This window comes from Argiope bruennichi, chromosome 2, assembly GCF_947563725.1.
Source record: "Argiope bruennichi chromosome 2, qqArgBrue1.1, whole genome shotgun sequence".
NCBI lineage: Eukaryota > Metazoa > Arthropoda > Arachnida > Araneae > Araneidae > Argiope > Argiope bruennichi.
The window spans coordinates 119,427,019-119,448,096 of record NC_079152.1 but is presented as its reverse complement, the minus strand read 5'-3'; the positions used below and the strand labels follow the sequence as shown (position 1 = coordinate 119,448,096).

At 28.2% G+C, this 21,078-nt stretch overlaps 1 protein-coding gene across 2 annotated transcripts in view; it reads right to left on the bottom strand.

Annotated features, from left to right (window-relative positions):
- The window catches only part of LOC129960315 (cyclic nucleotide-gated cation channel alpha-3-like), a 121,304-nt gene that overhangs the window by 43,452 nt on the left and 56,774 nt on the right, over positions 1 to 21,078 (bottom strand). For both annotated transcript variants that reach the window (XM_056073672.1, XM_056073682.1), the window contains exons 7-12: positions 17,476 to 17,581; positions 14,095 to 14,139; positions 8,472 to 8,532; positions 8,262 to 8,361; positions 5,488 to 5,552; positions 1,000 to 1,078 (exon numbers count right to left, since the gene is read on the bottom strand). In XM_056073672.1, the coding sequence (XP_055929647.1) occupies positions 1,000 to 1,078; positions 5,488 to 5,552; positions 8,262 to 8,361; positions 8,472 to 8,532; positions 14,095 to 14,139; positions 17,476 to 17,581 (456 nt within the window). The remainder of the gene's footprint in view (positions 1 to 999; positions 1,079 to 5,487; positions 5,553 to 8,261; positions 8,362 to 8,471; positions 8,533 to 14,094; positions 14,140 to 17,475; positions 17,582 to 21,078) is intronic.

Below are 21,078 nucleotides of genomic sequence, written 5' to 3'. Positions count from 1 at the left end.
ATTTAAAATCGAGTTTGGAATATCATCTATGCTTCTGTTAATAAGTGATTATGTGAAGACAGTAACTCAAAAACATTGTGGAAAGGGATTTATCTCAAATTTTATATGAAATTCATAAGCATTCACAGCATTCGTTTTGTCCAATTCATACTCTATACCGATATCTATTTGGAAAGAGGTGGGCTCTTGCCAAAAATGTTCAGTTCTCCATATAAAAACCGAATGTACATTTTTTACTAAATACGATACTAAATTTACTAAATTGATAAATACGAATATTACTTGTTACTGTACTTACGAATATACCGTAAATAAATACACACAAAAAAGAACCCCTTATTCACAGGAAGATTTTAACCTATTACTTCCTTGGAAAATATAATGTACATTGTTAACTGATACATTAATTTTGAATCGAATTGTAACTCTGTCTAAGAGGAATTTTAATGATTTTTCAATCATTGTGTTTCATTACACAAACGTTTTCTTTCAGTTTAGTAAAAATATTAAATGTATCTATCAAAATTTAAGATATCGTAGCTGTAATTGAAATTTTCTGAAAAATTATGAAATTTAGAGGGAAAAAAATACTTATGCAACAAACTTGAGATCTTTGAACAAATGATGTTTTATTCATGTATTTTTTAAAAAATCAAGTTTACTTAAAAGATAATTTTCTTGAGATTGTTTTCTCGAAATTTCGCAGTGTAATTTCGAAATCACAAAATTAAAAATTAAAATATTAATAAGAAAAATAAATTTATGTAATTTTTATCGATGCCGATTGAGAGAGTTTGTCAACATAGCAAACGGTCACAATCATTTTTGATCAGAATTATGATTTATATTTTTATACGGAAGTCTTTGTAAAAGTAAAAGGTAGAACGCATCTAATAATTAGTATTAGATCAAAGCTCAGAATTTAATATTTTAGAAATAAAGTATTATAGTAAAATAGATCTATAGACTGTATTTGAAAGAAACAATTTGTTGACTTACCAGATCAGTCTCAGGTGTATTTGTGTCACCTATTGTAGTGAGAGTCATCGCAGACCAATACAAACATACAATATATTTCCTGTAAATTAAAGTATACTGTAAATAATTGTAAGAAGGAATTACTTATGTATTGCTATTACAAAAAATTAACTTAGATGCAAATATTCAATATTTAATCTTGTAAAGGAAAAGGAATTAAATGTTTAAAAAATTAGAATTAAAAGCTGATAAAATAAAGGTAAGTGATTACGTTAAAATTAGACTTAAAATATTATTTTCTTTAAAATTCCCTTTATTTTTATTTTTGAACAATTTCCTTTATAAAACCGTTCCAATACTGTTTCTAAGTTGATTCCTTGGGAAGTTACTTTGTTTTTATATTTGCATAATACACGTTTTATTGCTATTTTAGATTTTAAGTACTATTTTCTCAAATTCTAGATTTAGGCAAAAATCTTGCGAGAAACCTCATAAATTAAAATCTAATGCATGGTTTATTATTCAAATTTATTACAATAATTTCACAATGCCTTCTGCAATTCCAACAAGAAAATAAGCAATCTGTTTATTTAGAAAGATTTTGCAGTTAATGTTATAGTTTAATACTTGACAGTTCGAAGAAAAAATTACAAACTTCAAGTTATTTATTTATTTATCAGTTGAACGCTAATATTTAGAGATTTCATAAAAACGAATACTAATTCTTAATAATATAATTTCTAAAGCTATTTAAAAGATTTTAAACAATTATTTGATAAACTTCGAAACTGGAATTTTTTTGCTTTATAGTTCTTTTTAATCATTTTTTCTAATTTTTAAAAGCACCATTGTCTTTAATTGCCATATTTTTATATCATAAAGGGTTTTTTAATATATTTTATGCAAAAATTTAAAATATATTTTATTATATTTTCCAAAAGGATTCTTTAAGAACGTAGTTACATACCGTAATTTTTAGAACAAAACTGTTAATTGGGAATAAAAATTGTTTTTTTTTTATTTTCTTCATTCAGGTATTAATAATTTCCCCATTTTTTGAAATGTATACTATCAATTTATTTATTGCAATTGAGAAAATAAAAAAAATTGTACAAATTCTAACACACTTTATAAAATTTTGACCGTGTGACATCTGTTTATGTTGCAAAAAGTTAAAATAGTAAGAATAAAGTAAAATTTCCACAAAAATATTTCACATTTAGAAAAATATTTCTTTTTAACCTTCTTAGCTCTTTTTTAAAGTGTTTCAGATAAACCTGACCGTAACTATCAAGTTTTGATTATCTTGAGAAATCAGAAGTTAAAATGGCTTTACATGTATAAAAAGTTTCATGACTACACAGTTATATTTTGATAATGTCCAAGAAGACATTTAAAAAAAAATCACCTTTACAAAAATAATCAAATGACATACGAGAAATTATCAACATATTCATATTTTTTTGTGAGCTCTACTGTATATTAGAAAATAGAACGGCTAAATATATATGTTGAAACATGAGAAAATAGCATAAGATGGTCATAAAATAACTTTTCTTTTTCAGAAGCACCTGGAACTAAAACTAATACGCCGAACGAAACTAAATTTCATATACGCATTGTGGAAGATATGACAAAATAAATACCGAGAAAAATAATGAAATAAGTAGCAAATAAAAGAGATTTTGGTGCTATCAAAACCCAAAAAAAGACCAATCATTTTAACTAATGCATGGAAAATGGTCCACGCAAAATTTCATTATTTTCATGTAATAAAAAAATGTCCATACAAAAATTTCCAAATTTCAACATGAATTTACAGAAAATAATCTTTTATTAATCAACATTAAGATCCTCTGAAGCATATTCAGTATGCTGATCTTCCTGTGTATAAGATATTACATCTGATTTATGATTTTCTCTGCAGCTGTTTGCAAACTGTCGTTTTAGATATTTGTAATAACTTTTTTTTTTGTATAATCTGATACTATTTTTCGTCCTCTACTGGTTCTAATTCTTAGAGATACAGCTTCTGCGAATATTTTATTCGTACCTTTTAGTTCTATTGTAGATTTTGAAATTTTAAGTAAATTGTGAAATTTTGCCAATTTTCCAAGATAAGCTCCAATATTTATCTATTGAATGTAAAGAAATTTTATGAATAAGACATTCGTAGTTAAGGTAGGTTGCACATTAAACACAAAGCAACAGTTAATTAAAAAGTTGTTGACTGTTTCCCCTTTTTCCAAAGGGATTAATGGCGCTGCTATAAAGTACGCATGGCAAATTTGCATACTCTATCTAGAATTTTCTTTTACACTTACCGAGTACCCACCATATTAATTTGCTATTTTCGGAACTAACAATATCGCAGCACAGTCTTTCTTTCCTTTAGCTGTGATCTTTTTAAATTGTGCAAATTTCTATTTATATATATATTGGCAGTCCCAAAACTTCTCTTATTAGCGACTTTTGGTACCAACTTATTATTTTTTTTTCAGAATTCCTTGCCTTTCACGATCCACATATGAAATTTTTTGCTTCTAGTCTTTTTTTTTCATTAGTTATTGTTGCATATGATATGAACATAATGAAACTTATTTTATTGTCACCTTATATTATAAATCCCTTAATAATATTACTTTTATAAGAAGTAGAATGTAAACTGAGAAGTATCTTAAAATATATTATTTTATCCTATAAAAAGAACAGTGACTAATTTATCTAAAGTATCTCGATTTCCATTTTGTAAGAAATAAAATTTTTCAACAAATGTACGAAGCCCTGGACTCCCAAGAAAATATAAATTTGATATTTGTCTTTATTACTTTCGGAAAAGGATTGGAGGTTTTTAAAACTCAATAATAAGCAAAATATTTTAGTTGTAATTAAAGGAAATAGTTTCTTTTAGTCTTTATTTTGTTGTTACCATTTGCAATATATGTGCCTCTGCGGCTTCAAGAGAAATAATTGATACAAAATAAAGTTCCCGAAATGTCGATCATTACCAATAATTATATGGCGCAAGCAAGATAAAGGGTATCACAAAATTAACGCAAAATTTGAATTTGCACCATTTGTGCAGTTAAATGTTGGAAACCCTATTGAAAAACCATTTGACAACTGATAGTTTAGGGTTAGTAAAAACGGAGCGTTACACGATAGAACAACATATTAACGCAAAATTTGAATTAAATAAAAAAACGCAGATTTTTTTTCTTTAAATAGTTATATTTTTATTGAATTCTAAAATACACAGGATAAGGTAATGTATGGAATAACATATATGACAAACGGGCATTTACGGATTTGTTGGTACATACGCACTTTTTTCTCGAAATTTTCCATGACCATTTTGCATAAATGTGGATGAATTTCTTTGATGCTGGGTTGAATTTTCTCCTTTAATGTACTCATGCTTGTGATTTTGTTGGCCTAAGCTTTTGACTTCAAATATCCCCATAAAAAAGGAATTTAATGGTGTTAAATCCCACGATCTAGGTGGCCAATTATCAAATTTTTGAACTGTGGCCACCAAACTTTCATTTCCAACAATGAAAACACGTTGTTCCACCGTGTAACATTTCATTTTCACTAACTCTAAACTAGCAGCTGTTAAATGTTTTTTTATAGGGTTGCCAATTCTTTATGCACGAATGGTGGCAAATTCAAATCTTGTGTTAATTTTGAGATACCCTTTACAAAATTGCAGCGACATTCTAAAACACCACAATGAAATGACAGCACATTCAATTCAGCAAATTCTAAGAATTTTCGTCTATATATTGCATATTTCATGTGCTTCTTCTGGACGAAATCGAATGGATTGATATCTGGAAAACTTGTAGATCAATCGATAAACTTTCAGGTAAAATGCTAATAACTCGATGAAATTATGCGGCTTTCTAGATATTCATCCAATATTTTTTTTTTTAAATCAGACCAGTCCAATGAGTTCAAGACCATCTTACATAAACTATGTACGCAGCAGTTACTATTCAAAATGCCCCAGAAATATTTCCTACATAATTCCATACCATCTATCAGGGTGATTTAATATTAACAGAAGTATGTACTGTAACAAAAATTCTCATGCAAAAATAAATAAATGTCACAATTTGTAAAGTATTCCAGTTAAAAAAAAACCGCCAATCCTTTCACAGACATCTTATATTAAGTTTTATATCAACATAAATATATATTATAATTTAGATCACTTTTTTCGGATAGAAAAAAAATGGTAACTTCTTTTGTATTTTCTTATTTATTTATAATCTTAGAGAGAATCAACTATCAAGATAAATAATCCTTTTTTGCTTTATATTTTGTATTCATGGATTACACCTTTGTTATTCTTCCGAAAAAATATTTGAAATTGCGTATAATCATGAATTAACTTCAATCCACTAATTTCAAGGTTAGATACTTTAATTACATCACTACTTTAAGTGAGTTTTGTAATTAAAAGCAACGGATCATTTGAAGTTGCTACAGACATCATAAAATTACCGAAAAAATCGTTGCTGTTCTGTTGAATTCGTGTAGACCCATTCATTGCTCCCAAGTCCTTCAAACTAAAAATAAACAAACAGAAAGTTACGAAAGCAATACAGAAAAGCATTAAATGTAGTAATATTTGTGGAAGAGAAAAAGAATTCCAAAACTTTAAGGAATGCATTTCGTGGTTTTAGACTTTGCAGATCCTTGACATTTTAAAGCTATTACGAATTTATGTAAACAAATACAGCATAAAATCAAATATAAACTTTCCTTTCTAGGTCAGTTGGTATGTCTATTGCATAACAACATAAAGAAGACAGCATTGTTCTGCATTTGTTGACCTAATTGCATAGTAATTGGTATTGGCAATCGTTTAACAACAACACAGATATAGATTCATGGAATATTTAAAAAAAATCAACATAAGTCTAAGGTTTAAATAATGCTCAGACAAAAGCTGAAAAATTAAATTTCAATCTTCCATAAATTCTGAAAAAATATCTTTAGATTGGACAGGGTTGATTTATACATGTTTTTATTCCTTTTGTTTAAATAATCAATGTTAAAAATGTTAAAATTTGAATTTTATTTGAAATTTACATACAAAACAAAATGTCCTCATATATTTGCCCTATAAATTGTATGAAAAGTATTAACTTGTTCCCAAATGATGACGAAGAAGAAACATTCGAATATATTTAAAATTGCTGTTCAAACTTTCTTCTGTTAAAAAACTCGTACAAGTATTGAGGCTGTAATTATTGTCAGTACATGTTTTCGAAAATTCGAATTATTCCCGAGTTTTCTTTTATTGATTAGCTTGTTTGAAGTTTTTTTTTTATTATTATTACTATTATGGTGAAACTATATTTTTATCGAATTAGAAATATAAATCCGCGATCCATTTTTCTGGAAAACACAATCGATTTCTCTTAGTACATCTAATAAGAAACTGAAATGATGTACTTATTGCTAATCCTTAGAGTCAATTTTTTATTGTTATTACTAAAAAAGCGAAGAACGTTTGGTTATCAAACCTAAAATTTTCCCAAATATCATTATTTAATTTTCTACTTTATTGCATATGAAAAAAACTAATTTATTTCTCAAGTATAAAAATTTATATTCATCAGTACCATCTAAATTTTGCCTTTTTTATGGTTAAAAAATATTTATCACCGTGTTTCTTTTAGCAATTTTATATAGCCAATTTATCATGTACTTTCCAATATGATTTCTTAGACATTTTTTTTTAAATTAATTCCTTAAGAGTCTGTTATTCCTATGTGAATCGTGTTTTCAGTAGTCTAATGAAATTCACCACAGTGAATTTTTATTCTGGAAACCATGTTCAATATCATTTTGTTACCCAGCAGTGGTTATTTCTTTTATCTTCCAAAAATTCTTATAAATTCTTATTTCAAAATTCCATAAATAACCTTCAAAAGTCATTTAAAAATTTGGAAATGTATTTCGAATATTTCTTCTTGCAGTTATTATTATTTTTTTTTTTTTTTAGCTTTTCTGTATTTCCACGAAATTATAAAAACATCAAACGGTAATTCTTAGACAAACTGTAAAATTATTAAAAAGCCACGGAAGAAATAAAAAAAGATGAATTTTACTGAGAAGAATTGCTAACATATAGGAGTCGATGCAAATTGAAACTTTTAAAGAGTAGGCAGTAATTAATATTTTTTTTTAAATTTTAAATCATTCTTTGATGTTTTGATGATTGCCATTTTTAATCATTACTCCACATTTTTATTATAAAATGGAAAACTGATGAATAAAAATAGGCTGAATCATTTTTTTAACTGAATAAATTGAGCTTTTGTTTAGAACGCTTTTTCTATCTGTATCTGTAATTTAGAAACAGGGTGTAAAAAAAAAATGTTTCTAAAAACCCTACATTGAAAAGCTGCTCAGTCAGGGAAATGATTGTAAACAGTTGCTACAAAAGAAATGTAAAACAATTTTTTTATTTTTTATTTTTCAGAAATAAACTTCCAAACGATGCCATTACAACTTAATAAACTTACGTCAACATAAAAAAAATGTAGTTTTTAATGACGTATGATTAACTTACATCCCATAAACAAATAAAAAATAATGACGTTTAAGTAACATAAAAATCGTTTAAATAATACACCGTTTGACAACAGCTATGACGGTAAAAGATTGGCTATATAGTTTGGACTCCGAGATTTGATCGTATAAAATAAACTTAATAAATAAATAGCGAAATTTTATACAATATAGCGTATTTCTTAAATTTTGTAATATTTATTAATAAAGAATAAGAAGACCTTAACAAAATTTTAAATAAATTTAAAATTGGAACTTATTCGAAATTTTGATTGATTTCTTCAGTAGCTTCAAAGTACATTATTGTACAAAAATAATTTTCATAACTTATTAAATTTTTTAAATTGTCAGTTTTTTAAAGTCTCCAGTTTATTTTCGTATATATTTTTTAATTTTAATAAATTATAAAAGAGGTTTTTAAGTATATTCACAACAAAACCTTTTTGAATATTTTAATTACAGAGTTTATATTCTCTAACCTTGTGATGATATTAAATTCTTTTGCATGCACGTCATTGCAGCCTTGTATTTAAAATTTAAATTAAAAATTGACGAATAAGAATCGTCTTAAATTATTTTTCGAGGGACAAACTCAAATCTATATTTTCAAGGCATATTTATATATTCGTCATTATTAAATGATATATTAAACAAAAGATCTAAAAACCTTTCATCGGAATTTCAAACAATTTTACCTCAGAAAGTAGATAATAGGAGCAAGCTATCCAATGTATGATGATTGCTAAGTTGAGGAAAAGTCTCAGAACCCGTATCAAATGAGGATTGCTAGTAAAACTAAAAAAAAAAAAAAAAAAAAAAAAATGAAATATTACCAAACTTTTAAGTAAAGATTAATTATTGAAAAGGGTATAAATTTCATTCAAAGTTTTTAGAAGATCACTCACCTCTCTGCTAGGTCGTAAAATTTATACAAAATGTGGAATTTCATGAGTTTGTTGAGGCTAGCTAGAATGTAAAGAATTATATATAAAATAATTATATTTTTTATTTATATTTTGCTTATATTAATTTTTAAATTTAAAATATATTGAACAAAATTTGAAATTATGAATGAATCTAATAGTCCATAATGTTATAAAAATTTGCATACAAAAAGTTGTTCAATTCGTTTTAGTTGAACGTGATTAAATCTCCTCGGATATAAAGTATTGAGAAAATACTGTTATCGACAAATAAAGTCTTGATTTTGATGAGATTTTATTTCTCAGATTTCTTCAAATCCAGATGAAAGATTTTTGTACTCGTGTCTCTATGAATTGCTTATACAACAAATACGAAAGTATGAAGAAAAAAAACTGTGTTTCAAAAGCGAAATATTTGTAAGAGAGAAATTTCTGAAGTGGTCCTTACACTGAAATTGTACAGTATATCCAATTTTCCAAACATGCCGTTTTCAAAAAACGTATACTTGATGTTCTTCGCTGTACAGAACTGCAATTACCCGAACTTATTATCTGGAACACTAATAATCCGAATGGCTTAAAAGAGTGAAAAACAAGAAACCTTACTTTAGATAAAAGCGAGCAATAATTGATCTTGATTGATATTTTCAGACATGATATTTTAATAAACTCCAAATTTCTTTTATATCTCAAAAAAAAAAAACCTCTTTTTAGCTTGAAACATCCAGCTATTGTGTATTCGATTATCCAAATTGAGTTTGGAACAATTAAATTCGGATAACTACTACTCTATTAAAAAATACACTCAAAAGCAACATAATTTAAAAAATATATATCAAATAAATGATGTAATTCATGATGAATAAAAATGTTATATAGATTGTTATATTCATTTATCTGAATTCACCATTCGTGAACCAAGAAAAATTAAAGAGTAAAAATATTAAATACATTTATTTATGTTTGGCGAATACAGTGTGGCTATAAAAAAATAGAATGACAATTAAACAGAAATAAAGAAATCGTTAAAGAAATTTTACAATTTTATTTTGGCATAAAGTTAATTTTATTTTAGTTAATGGTTTTCGAAATCGCCTGCAGAAAATATAAAATCAACAAAATGAAATAGCAACAAATCGCCATGAGTAAAACGTTGATTTTGTAAGAGGATTTTGATTGACCCAAAATTAGCACATTTAATTATTTTAAACAATAATCGGTTTTAAACATACAAATTAGATGAGGTAGTTATGAAGAAGTATATGAGAAAGACGATTATAGAAGATTCCTGATATTTATTTTGGTAGAATAATCATTCTGCGCCATCTGGAATATTGTCCACAAATCAAACAAGAGATATAAAATAAATATTCATAGTCTTTCATTCCATTACACAGATCTTGCAATAAAGAACTTTTTTAAAAGCCACCTTTTAAAAATAAATTTACAGTTCCGAATTTTGATGTTTTATTAATAGCATAATTACCGGAAAATTTGATTATTTCAAGTGACGAACGAAGCCCTTTTGCAAAATTTTAACAATGAACATCTAATTATTTATATTTTACATTTCATTGCCATTCATTTACATTTCAAATATTCAATATTTTAATGACTTATTTCTCCTTGAAAATTAACGGGAGCATTTATATGATAACGTTTAATTACTTCAATAAAAATTTAATTTTCTTTTAAATGCATAATAGAGTTCAGAGTATTTCTTTCATAAATTTTAATTTTAATCTTTTTAAGATTTTTATTTAAGCCACAGTGTTAAAAGTATTAACAAAAGTCAATCAAAATTTTTTAAGAAACAAATTCAGGGCAGTTTTTGCATTGTTCTTTCTAAAATGTTTCATAAATGTTCCGAACAAGGTCTTTCTGAAACTTTCATGTGTTGCTTGGAAAAAAAGTCATAAAAGTGAATGAAAAAGTATGTATTTATATCTTCCTCGTGGCAATGAGACAAAAGGAAATAAAAAAAGATTTGTGATTTATTACGACGTCCGTAATACGCTTGTAAATTTATATCCGATTGCATAATAGAATATCAAATGGAACGAGATTGCGCTATAAGAGTTACAAAATTTCAAGATGTATTTGACGAAACGCATTAAGAATAATTTATCCATTTTTATTATTATTAATTCAGAATTTGGAGAACTACACAACAGTTTTCCGGATTAATTTTACTATTTAAATTATATAAAAAGATGTTTTTGAATTTTCAATAAAAAATCTTGAAAACAAATACTGGGCAGTTAATGAATTAAATAATTAAAAATAACTTTAAAAATTTAACTTGAATATTCGTTGTATGCAAAAATAACTGCCTTTACTTTTTACTTTTTGATATGTCAAAGGTTCCTGGTGAAACCAAGAAAAAAAATTTAAAAATTGACATCCAGATTTTAAGGAATTATTACATTTTAAACATCAAGTGTAGAAAATATGGTATATTTTGATTTTGGAGGCATCTCCGGTAGTGAAAATATTACATATTTTTAATATGAAAATCAGAAAGTCACAGATAGTGCGGCATTAAGAATTTTATTATTGAATAAATAATTTATTAATTGTAAGATTAAATAAATTGTTTGTTCTTTTCGGTTAATAGTTTCCAAGAATACTTGCCAGGAAACTTCCTATTTTTCTATTTATTATTTATTTTTATTTTATTAATTATTTGTTACTATTTTATTTTTCTACTTTTTAATTCTAAGGTATTTTTCAAGTCTACAAAAAAATTTAATATAATATTGGAGTACTGGAATGTAAAACTGCTTTGGCATCTAAGAAATGAAACAATTCTGGAAATAAACAGATTAAAAATTTTGTAGAGTCCAAATCATCGCAGAAACTTTCAGACGACTTTTTATAGTCATATTTGCTTCCAGTTTTTATTTCGAGCTAGAGATGAAACTCTAATTTATGGATTATTTTACTGTGCCTACGATTTTCATATTTTATTCAAGGAAATTTTGCGGCTTTTTTTTTCTGAAACATTTATGTTTGTACAAGACAGAAAGCATCCGCTAAGTTACATATTTCTGCATGTTAAATAACCATTGTTTAAAAGAATTGGAAAAACAACTACAAAGAAAAACAGCGCATGAGCAAAATATAATGAAAATCGAAAATGCAACAAAAAAAAAAAAAGAAAGAGTGAGAAACCAACAAAACCGATACTACTTTTACATTCTGCCAAAATAGAAAAAATAAATAATCAAATAAATAAAAAGAAACTTTAACTCACGAAAGCAATTTTTGGCAATAATGAAAGCTAAGATTCGTTTAATCTTGCAAAGAATGTTAACTTTATTTTCTACTAGCCACATTTGGCGACCATCCAGTTCGCAATCTTAATGCACGTTAAAATTTTAATAATTAAACATTTTATAGAACTCCTATTTTAATTGCTTCTTCATTAAAGTATTTTAAAACTTCAAATTTTAATAATCATATAATTCCCTCATAATATTATAAAGGCCTTCAGCCATAACGTAATATGTATCTCTCTAATTTTCTATTAGCTCCCGTAGAATTTAGGCTTTAAATTAAAGTGGAAATGATTAAACTGCAATAACTATAATATTATTTTTTTTTTTTTTTTACTGAAACGAAACATTTTTTTTAAATATGAGTACTGAAAACAAAGTCGCTGAGTATTTAAACTTTATGGACACTAAAGAATATTTTCTTAATTTATATAATATCTCAAGACGTTTTCAACAAAATTTTCTCAGATTCATCATGAACAGATCGATTAATTAACAATGTTCAGTTTTAAATGCATCAAACACTAAAAAAATAAACAGAATCGTTTGAAATAATCTGTCGAAAACATATTAAAATTTCAAAACCAAGTCCGTAGTTGTCATTCAGAACACAATGCGCCTGCGCGAATTTTCAACGTCAATTATGGTAACGCAAATGCTTGAATTTTCTGCGCCAGTTGGGGTAACGCTATGCAGATTAGAAATTTTTGATTTCCTTTATTCTGTTTTATTTTAATTCAAAAGTACTTCAGAATGAATCTGAAAGATCGATTAATTAACAATGTTTAACTTTAAATGCATCAAACAAGAAAATAAACAGAATCCTTTGAAATAATCTGTCGAAAGTTTCTTAAGCCTATCCTCTTTAGCGTGGGGGGAAAAAAACTGAAGCCTTACTCATTTGGCGGTGGGGAAATGAAAAGATTTTTTTGGCGGGAAAATTAGTTTTTAATTAATGAAACCTCTAATTAAAAATTCAAAAAAAGGGACCCCAGATGCACATTCCCGACTTCCAAGGTATGCATGTACCAAATTTGGTAGCTGTAGGTCGAACGGTTTGGCCTGTAGAGCGCCAACACACACACACACACACACGCGCACACACACACATTGAGCTTTATATAAGTATAGATGAAAAGAAAGAGAAAACCAGAAAAGTATTTAAAAAAATAACAATTCTTACCGAGCCTACGAAATATAATATCCTTATCATTCCATTTTACGGTAACTTTTTGGATGATCACGTAACTTTTTTTATGTTGTTTTAATCAAAATTTAGCTAAATGGAGTTTTGGTTTAAATTTCAAAAATTTGTTAATATCTTTTTAAATTAACTTCCCAATTTTCTCTAAATGCAAGTCTATTAATTTGTTTATCTTCTCATAAATCTCATGAATCAACCTTTTTTTAAACAATAAATTGGCGTGGGCCTTCGATTACTATTTTATGGAATTCAAATTCACCATCAAAGTGCTTCCCTGATTTATTAAATTAGCTATTCTAAATTGAATAAAAGCAGTTATCGCGCATTAAATTACTTATCATGAATTCATTTATTTTGAAAAATATTACATTTTTTTAGAAGTTTATTTAATAAAAACATTAGGTCTCAAAAATATTGTTGAAATCTGATCCCAATCCCATAGCTTCGGGTCAATTATAAATCCAAAATCAGTGCATTGTTTTAATAACTAATCCAAAGTCCAATCTCTTAAGCCGAATATTCAAAATCATTTCACTCTCCACCAATGGAGTGGAGCAACTCAAAATCTATCGTTAATACTAAATCTTAGTAGAATTGCACGGTTTGAAGTGGAACTTTCTTTATATAGTTTCTGCGCTCGTCTTTTGAATTGTCATTGGCCGAATATTCAATGCAAGTAGAATTCTGAGATGCATGGTGGGGGGGGGGGCGGATTTGCTGTACATTCTTGAAAAGTGTTCACGAAGGAAGATTGGAGAGAATAATTAAGCTATGAAGAAAGAATTATCTTTTATGTTAGATTTCTTAAAAAACAATTTTAAACAAATTATGATACAAATATAAAACGGAATTTTGAGTGAAAACCATTTAAATGACTTATTTGGATAGCTGCATAACAAGTTTAGAAGATATTTAAATTCAATTTTTAAAAGAAATTAAGAATAAGCATAACAATATTGCAAAAGGGTAAGACGAAAACCTATTAGTTGAGTTTCAGTATCTATTATTTATAATAAAATGGTTCCTAAAACAATTTAAATTCAACAAAATATTACTAAAAAATTATATATAAGCACAAAATGTTTACAAATAGAAACATGCAAAAGAAGAAAGAAATACTTACCTCCTCCAGCTGTGCACAAGAAATATTTACAGCATCCAAAGAAATCTAAAGAAATAAATCAACTAATCATCAAAACCAAATTAAATCATGACATAAATTAATTTTCAAATATTGAAAGAATATCTAAACTTAAATGGATAATTCAGAAATACCAAAGAGAACGAATTACTTTATTCTATTGAAAAATAGATTTCGATTTTCCAAAATATTGTATATTTGGTATTTTGTCTCCAATTTTATAATACAGAAAGTTTATGTTCATAAGTAGATTATCCCCCATCAGAGGCAATATATAATTTTATTGATAAGAAATATGCAATTAGAACAAAAATATTAATATAATAATGCTTAAAGTCATGCATGTAATGTCTATTGTCTGACTGTATCTTAAAATGAATCCACATACCTGAAACTTTTATCACTCAAAATTCAGCAAAATTTTCTTTTCAAAGAAAATTCCATCGCTAAAGTTCAGAGCGTTTTATTTCTGTTGCATGGCATCATTCAATTTTCATTTGTTGAAAAAAAATCAAACGATTTTTTCGAAAAAGAAGTTTCTTGTGCCAAAGAAAGGTTATGGGACAACAAATTCTTTGATTACTTGTTTATCGAAAGAAAGATATTATCTTAAAGATAAAATTCATTTTTTTTTTTGCAGAAAAATTGTAATGGCGAAATTAGAATTTGTACTGATTTAACAAAATCCTTATTTTCTCTCCATCAAATTCCTTATCATTGATAAAGTCGTTCTGAATCCTAAAAAATTCCAAGCAGCCAAAACTTTATTGTAAAAGCACAGTTTTTAAGCAACATAAAGTAAGGAGACTGAATATTTATCGTTATAAACTGTATCATATAACTAAAGAACGGTTTCAAAATAAGAGAGAAAAATTGTTCTTATTATAATAGATTTGAATAAAATAAGAATATTATTTTCATTTCTTTTAATCTGCTTGATCCATGTGCTTTGAAGTATTCTAGAATGCAATCTGATCATTATTTACATTACAATAAACAATCATAAAACATATTTAATTATCCTTCTACAAGTCAGTGACTTTCAATTTTTGCTACAAATGTTACAGAATGAATTTCATATGGAGTAATTTAAATCAATGAAATTAATCATTTTATTTCATTATAGTCAAACCGAAAGCTACGATATGATATTCTTTATTATATTCAAAACTTTTGGAAATGATGTGAAAATTTGAATATGCTTTTAAAAATAGTTACGTGTAATAAGAAGGCATTTAAAGTAAAATGAATTCCGCTGGAGCAATTATTTGCAAGTTTGATGCATGCCTTTCAAAACGATTCTCCATAATCAAAAATTGCTAATTATTCGTTGAAATCACAGAAACCAAAAAACATATTTTAATTAACCTTGTAAAAGGGTCGAAATTAGTTTCATTGTCATAAAGGATTATAATAACTATGAATTATTATTTTCAACAAGCAGTTTGATTTCATGAAAATAATTAAATTCCACTGCTAATTAAATAAAATTCTTTTTATTCCAGTGCTTGCATTGTTAATATATATATATATATATACAGGATGTTTATAAAGTCCCGGACCCATTTTGATGTTTAATAACTCATAAAATAATGAAGATATAAACAAACTTATGGCATTTATTGATGGAATAACTCATATATTTTCCTTTTCAGGTTTGAATATTTTTACTTTTGTAAATATCGTCTGCGCGTGTGGTTAATTTCAGATAATTTCATTTTCCAGTCTAAATATCTGTACTTTTCTAAATATCCCCTGCTCATTAATTGCATTTTTCTCTCTTTTGTTTTTGGCAACTATTGCAATGTTATGTTTACTTTTGATGTGTTTGTTCTATGTAGTACTTTTGTATGTGATGTTTTATTCGAGCGGATATTAAGGCGAATGCATACACCACAAGAGAAAGCACAGATTTTATGGTGGTTCATAGAAACGAAATTGATAGTGCAAGCACAGAGAAATTTCAGAAGAATTTACCAAAAAGATCCTCCATCCAAAAACAGCATCTTGCGGTGGAAAAAGAATTTTCTAGAAATTGGAAGTATCGAAGATAAGAAACGTTCCAGACGTCCTTGCACAAGTGATTTTGATGTTGAGCGTGTCAGAGAGACATTTTTACACAATCCTAGAATATCTGTGAGATCAGCGGCAACAGAATTGGATATGCCAACTTCGTATTGTGTACAAGGTTATTAAGAAAAAATTAAGACTGCATGCATACAAAGTTCAAATTGTTCAAGTTTTGAAACCGAACGACAGGCCTAGGAGGATGGCCTTTGCAACAGATATACTAAGGAGGATAGAAGATGCTGCTGATTTTCTGAAGCGCATAATGTTCTCCGATGAAGCATCCTTTCATGTCTTTTGCAAAAAGATGGTGCGCCACCTCATTGGGGTAACATCGTTCGTACTTCTTTGAATGACCATTTTCCAGGAAGATGGATTGGGCGAGGAGGTTCAATTCCTTGGCCACCCAGATCACCTGACACAACACCGCTGGACTTTTTCCTTTGGGGGTTTGTAAAAGACAACGTTTTCAGGAGGAAAGTGTTGAACATCGATGCCTAAAAGCCAGAATTACAACCGCAATAGGCTCTGTGGATGCCGAGATGCTTGCCGATACCTGGCGTGAAATTGACTATCGACTTGATAGTCTCCGTGCGACGAAGGGGGCACACGTGGAAGTTCATTGACACGGGTCGTGAAACTTTTTGAGTCTATTTAACCATTTATGTTATTAATTTAAATCTATCTTTATTATTTTATGAGTTATTAAACATCAAAATGGGTCCAGGACTAAATAAACACCCTGTATATCCTTCTTGATAAAAGGTTAGAGCGTTTGCTGTTGTTTTAATGCAAGCTGTACTAAGCCATGTTACACTTGTTAATTCCTGGCGCAGTCAAAGACCTTAAAGCAAATACAATATATGTATGTGAGCGATATATATTTTTTATTCTAGTTCTTAAATCAAATACTGCAGACATAACTTTTATTTTTTGCACTGATTTTTTCCCCCATCATTTCTTCACTAGCTCTGAACAGCTATCTGGAGTTATCTTTCTCAACTTTTGGCAATTTGTTTGCATTCGGCTCTTTTTAATTTTCATGAATATTCTGGTTGTAACAACAAAATATCCATGCTCTAAATTAGAAATCACATTAATAGTTAGAAAAATGCTGATTCTTTTATTATTAAGTTATTCGTAGGAATGTAGTTCTTGTAAATTTTTAGATACCGAATCAGTGTATCTCCGATCTTCACGACTACAAAAAAACCCGTTATATCAAGAAAAAAATAAATGACAGTTAATCATGATGAAAAATTGAATAATCCATTAAAATAAAAATAGCTTTCATACCTGGTAAAAGAGAACAAATGGTTTGACTAGGCAATACGGAGATCACATCTTGAATGAAGTATGTCTGACTCATGTAATGTTGACGGATTTTACTAGGATCGAAGACCTAGAAACATAAATGTTTGGATTGAAAGAAATTCCATCTGAATACCAGCATTTTGTTTCTCTGCTCTGATGTGTAAAAGAACAATACATTCCCGAGTATCCGTTTCGCGAATATCCGATCTAGTTTTCTTTTATCGTAATTAAGTGAAGAAAGCAAAGGGTTGTATTGGCAACATTACCAAGGCATTAAAAGCCGGCCTCTGCTACGATCTTCCTGCATGTCATGGGTAAAATGCAAGCTGTGACAGGAAAAGAGCAGCGTTCTGCTCATTGTTCATGGATTCGTCAATGTGTAACGGATACGTACAGTATTTGTAATAAATTCTTCAACCTTGCAGTGCAGTATATAAACATATATAAACTACCAGTACAGAGCTTTCTATTCTAACTCGACACGTTACCGGCAACTGCTTCTATGATTTACCGGGCGCGGCCACGTTCACATTCTACGTGGCTTGAGAATAAATGGTGGGTTTAGCACTGAATAAGATTGAGACGTATTATAACAGTGAGTTTTGGTATGTTTTCTGGTACTGATGGGCAAGGAAATGAGTGCATAGAACTCCGGCCTATCCGACTTTTTTGTTATCCGGCCTGCCCTTCCGTCACATTAAGTCGGATGCTCGGGAGTGTACTGTAAAATTAAAGTATAATAGTAACAGTATCCAAATTTCATGCCAAAAGGATATCTTTTTTTTTAATTTGATTACTAAATCTTTTACGATTCATAAAAAAAAAGAAGCGATTAATAACCAGGACAAACTGTTGATGTTAAATATAGAAGCAGCTATAATCTCATTTGGTATAACATAGCTTAATTCATATGTCAAGGGCTCATTATAAAATAGAAAAATGGCATCTTAAGCTAGTCAAAGCAATTTTGGAGTATCTAAATAGCGCTTGCAGTTGAAGAATCAGTTGGATCCAATATATGGAGATAGACTGTCGGTGTTTTGGATAGTTTGAATTAATTTTTGGGAGGATATTCAGGAAAACTGGTCTTTGATTGTATTTCAGTTGCCGGAAAAATAAAATATTCTCCGTCATCAACCCAATTAAAGTGAGTAGTTTCTTTCTAAAAGTACTCAAGCATTCACCTTTTTAATATTGTTAGTTAAGAGTCAGATGATAAATTATGTAACTTTCTTCCACCAATTCATGTTCTTAAGTCATATCAATAATTCCTGTTTACTGATTAATAAATAGAAATCCTAAAGATTGCAAAATAATAAGCTGCCTTTTCTTGTAGCATGCCGTTTTCAAAATATATAGGGTGATTATAAAAAAAAATCCCGATATATGAGACCGTAACTAACATACCATTAACAGGAACGGAATACAATTTTGGTTCAAGGTATTTTGAGGCATGCGTTCAAGAACCGTATGAAAAACAACGGTAATGCTGCAATAGTTAAGGTTACAGTCACAAAATTTCAAAATTTTCAAATAGCAACACCAATTTTTTTTTTTTTTTACCGGAATGTGTTCTCCTTAGCAAAACAAAACAAAACAAAACCCCAATAGAATGGTACTTATAGCACAAAAGTCATTAGCGCTAGAAGAAAAGAGAAAATAACCAATAACAGCAGAGAAACAACAGAAAAAAAACATTTAATTGCGTTTCACAAATTTTTTACTTGACCTGCTTCAACCACGATGACACTTTGCATGTGGCAGATGGTGCCTAAAACAAAGCACGTGTGCCATGCCGAAAAGAATCTGTTGAACTTCTCGTCTCTGTTATGCACAACACAGTTGTTTTCTCTTTTCTTCTTAGTCAGTCTAGCGCTGGGGATTTTCGTGCTACAGGTATCGTTCCAACGCTATTTATTACTGTTTTTCTAAGAAAAATACATTCCATTAAAAAAAGTTGGTGTGCCATTTGAAAATTTTTAAACCAAAATTTTATTCCATTCATGTGTACGGTATGATAATTAGGGTCACATATATCGAGATACTATTTTTATAATCACTTTTTATCGCATACAGCTTTGGATCAGTATCGTTTAATATGACTCTTGTGCCATATAGAGCCAATCAACTAATAAAGTATACATTTTGTTTGCGACTGCATAATGAGAGCTCAGGATGGATATTTTTCGAATAGTTGGTTAGAAAATTTATCTAAAATCATTCTCCTAGATGAAGGAAACTTATAGTCCATAAGTTCACTACGCGTTTTTATAGAAGGCAGTAATAGCAATACTAAATGAACTGTAACTTATGAACTTCCTGAACTGTAAAACCTAACATTCATTCAAATTTTTTGAATGTATCTTGGTGAATTAAAATTGCTGTTTCTTGTAAATGAATTCCTCTTGCATTTGTGTGAGTAAATTTGTTGCCTTGCTTGTAAAACTGTATTAAAAGTACGTTGAAGTGATAAAGATGAAAGAAATGCTCTTAAATCGCGTTGCATGTAAATGGTGTTATCGTACTTTTATAACATTCTGCCTTGTTTAAATAATTTATTGCTAATAAAATGGGTCATTTTGAAGCAAGACCTTAATCTAATTCGGCCAGTGAAATATTTCTTTTTTTGCTGCCATCAGAAATATTATTCGATTTCTTTACAAACTACTATCAAGATTGGATTCAATGCAATTTAGAAAATCTAAAAGGGATAAATTCAATATATCCCTGAATTTTTATTCTTTACTGTGAATCTGATGAAAAAGTTCATTTAAAAATGGCAAAAGTAAAAAAGATTAATATATAGATGACTAGAGGAAATAAAAAGAAAAAGAAAGTTTAATCATCTGTCTTTTGCATTTAATAAAATGTTATTAATATGAGAGAGAAAAAAATTACTAGGAAAATTACGTTAAAGATTTATATAGAATGAATCGTTCAATGTTAAGATTGCTTAATTAGATGTGCAAATTTGAAAAAAATCTCTTATAACTTTCCTCTTTAAAATTGCTTTATATTTTAACGTGAAAAGCTAATATTCCATTTTTTTTCTTCCGCCCACTATGCTGGAGTAAATATGGTGATCTATTTTTCGATGAACAAATTACCAACTTAAAACTGTAGTGTATTTTTTCCATGTCAAAGTAAAAAAGGACTAAACATGGGATTATAATAAAATGTATCATTTGTCAAGTTCCGCCCACGATGCTGGATTTCGATTTTTGCATGTGGTAAAGGTGTAGAACTGGAGAATATAGCCGAATGTCACACACCAGGTGCTTAATTGAATAGAATATTGGAAATATAAATGGAAATTTATTATCTTTATAAACGAGAATCTTTCATTGGATTAATGGACACCAAATAATAATCGGAAAGATACTTAGTAATCTTAATATTTCATATTCAAAAGAAGGTTTATGTGATCGCTTTATTATTTCAAAACTGTTTTCAAAGATCATTCATTTAGAATTGTTTGTCAAGAATGTATGAATTCCTATATCCAAGTGTATTGTAAAATAAAGGTAGTGCTACATGAAAAAATGAATTTTTTTTTAAATTGCATTTTTTATGATCCTACATTAT